Genomic DNA, 1,867 nt, shown 5'->3' with positions numbered 1-1,867 from the left:
GCTGCGCTCGTACTGGAGCACGCGGCGCGGCGCGCGCGCTCCCGACTCTCCGGTTGCTGCCATGACAGCGCGGGCCTCGGGGCCCAGGTGCCCCTCCCCGCGCTCCAGGAAGGGGCGGGGCCTCGGGGGAGCTCCGTGCCTGGTCTGAGCAGGGCTCCGGGCTCTCCCCGGTCCGCGGCATCCACAGCCTCCTCCTGGGCTCCTTGTTGCCACAGCCTGCCTGCGCCTGCTGGATCTCTAGCTCCACCTACCCAGCAGCACCCTCCCCCTCCCCGGTTTGGCATACTGATTCCCTGCCCAGGTGCAGAGGCAGGTGGCAGTGCATCTGCAATTGCAAAATCTGGGTAAGGAAGAAGGGGACAGGCAGGGCCTCCCCAATTTCCTACCATGGGGCAGGGAAGGGGCAGCTCCCTGCTCCTTCATCCATTGCTCCCAGTCTTCTTTGGGCATCCTGAAGTAGTCAAGCCAGCACTCTGCTCAGGCCCAGGGCAAGGAGCTCAGCCCCCCTCTTTCTGCCAGCAAAGGGGGCCATGGAGTTGCACCCTCCTTTTCAAAATCCTCAGTATGCCCATGTCTGAAGGTGAAGCCACATAGCTTCTTGCCATGTCTTGTATCAGCTACTCTACTGTCACTGGAGAGGCTCCTCAGTGAAGGCACTCAATCTCTGATCCATGGTTCCTCCCCTAGCCTCAGTTCTGGCTGCACTAACCACATTTCCTTCTGTGCACCAGGGGGCTTATGATGTGGAGAGGAGACATCGTCAGCTCTTGGAGGCAGTTAGCTCCCTGGCTGGCAGGAACCGGTGAGTGTTGGGGCCACTTGTCAATCATCAGGGGGCTAAAGTGCTTTTTATGGAGGGTTATTGGCCATTGTCCAGGGATACTCAGTGCAGCTGCTGCTACAGAGCCCTGAGAGAGAGAGAGAGAGGTTGCTTCCCATTGTTATGGACTCCTCTTATCCAACTCAGTCCTCCCACTGCTGGTAGAACAAGTTTGTGGTGTGATATGTGGGTTGCATTTGTGACATGGACCTTCTGCATTCTCTCTTATTTAGGCGGAAGCTGACTGAGCGCACTGAGGCGAGTGCACAGGTGTCTGAGTTTGGTGTCAGCTGTGAAGGTGAGATCCTCCTGATGAACTAAAAACAAGGGCTGAACATTGTTCCAGAGCCCTGGCCAAGGGCTTCCTCAGTCTGATTAGATCTTTTATATATTTGCTGTGTGTTGGTAGTGTGGAGTCCTACTTGCAGTTGCAGTGTGCTGTCTTAGGAGGGTAGAGCACAGGAAGTTTTCTTTGCTACTGTGGCAGGTGGTGGCTTTAGGTGCCTTCTGCCAGGAATTCTCCATGGTATCCTACTTGCTCTGATTTACTGGTCCTTTGTCAGGTGCTGGGGAGAAACTGATCTTGTCTGACCTACTGGGGCCTATCAAGGCCTCATCTTTGCTGGGCACTGTGAAGAAGCAACTGAACAGAGTCAAGCAGAAGAAAGCTGTGGAGCTGCCCCTCAGCAAAAGGGAGGCACAGCGGGTGAGTGAGTGGGCAGAGGGTGGTGCAGGGGTTGGACATCTAGCTGGGAAGAAGGAGGGAGCATCAGTGACAAGAAGCAGTTGCATGAGTGGGGCAGCAGTGGGTTCTGCATGGCTGGGGGTCCTTGGTATTTTTTAGAGGTGCGCTGATACATCGGTCCCATATTGGATTGGCACCAATATAAGGAAAATTGACTGTATCGGCAGATGGCTTTTTATGGCTGATGTGGCCGATAAATGCTCTGTGCATGTGCAACCACAGTGCAGCATGGAGAGTAGCTGGGTCTGGCTGGTAAGTCTGTGGGGAGGGAAGGGGGTGGGGGGGGTGGGCAGGTCGAGCTG

At 56.0% G+C, this 1,867-nt stretch overlaps 1 protein-coding gene across 1 annotated transcript in view; it reads left to right on the top strand.

Moving 5' to 3' along the window:
* UTP14A (UTP14A, small subunit processome component) overlaps window positions 1-1,867 on the top strand; it is a 30,168-nt gene that overhangs the window by 17,230 nt on the left and 11,071 nt on the right. The window contains exons 2-4 of the mRNA XM_025208752.1: window positions 732-802; window positions 1,054-1,118; window positions 1,384-1,530. Of these exons, the coding sequence (XP_025064537.1) occupies window positions 732-802; window positions 1,054-1,118; window positions 1,384-1,530 (283 nt within the window). The remainder of the gene's footprint in view (window positions 1-731; window positions 803-1,053; window positions 1,119-1,383; window positions 1,531-1,867) is intronic.

This window comes from Alligator sinensis, unplaced genomic scaffold, assembly GCF_000455745.1.
Source record: "Alligator sinensis unplaced genomic scaffold, ASM45574v1 scaffold879_1, whole genome shotgun sequence".
In the NCBI taxonomy this organism is placed as follows: domain Eukaryota; kingdom Metazoa; phylum Chordata; order Crocodylia; family Alligatoridae; genus Alligator; species Alligator sinensis.
This window is presented reverse-complemented; position numbering and strand designations above follow the sequence as displayed.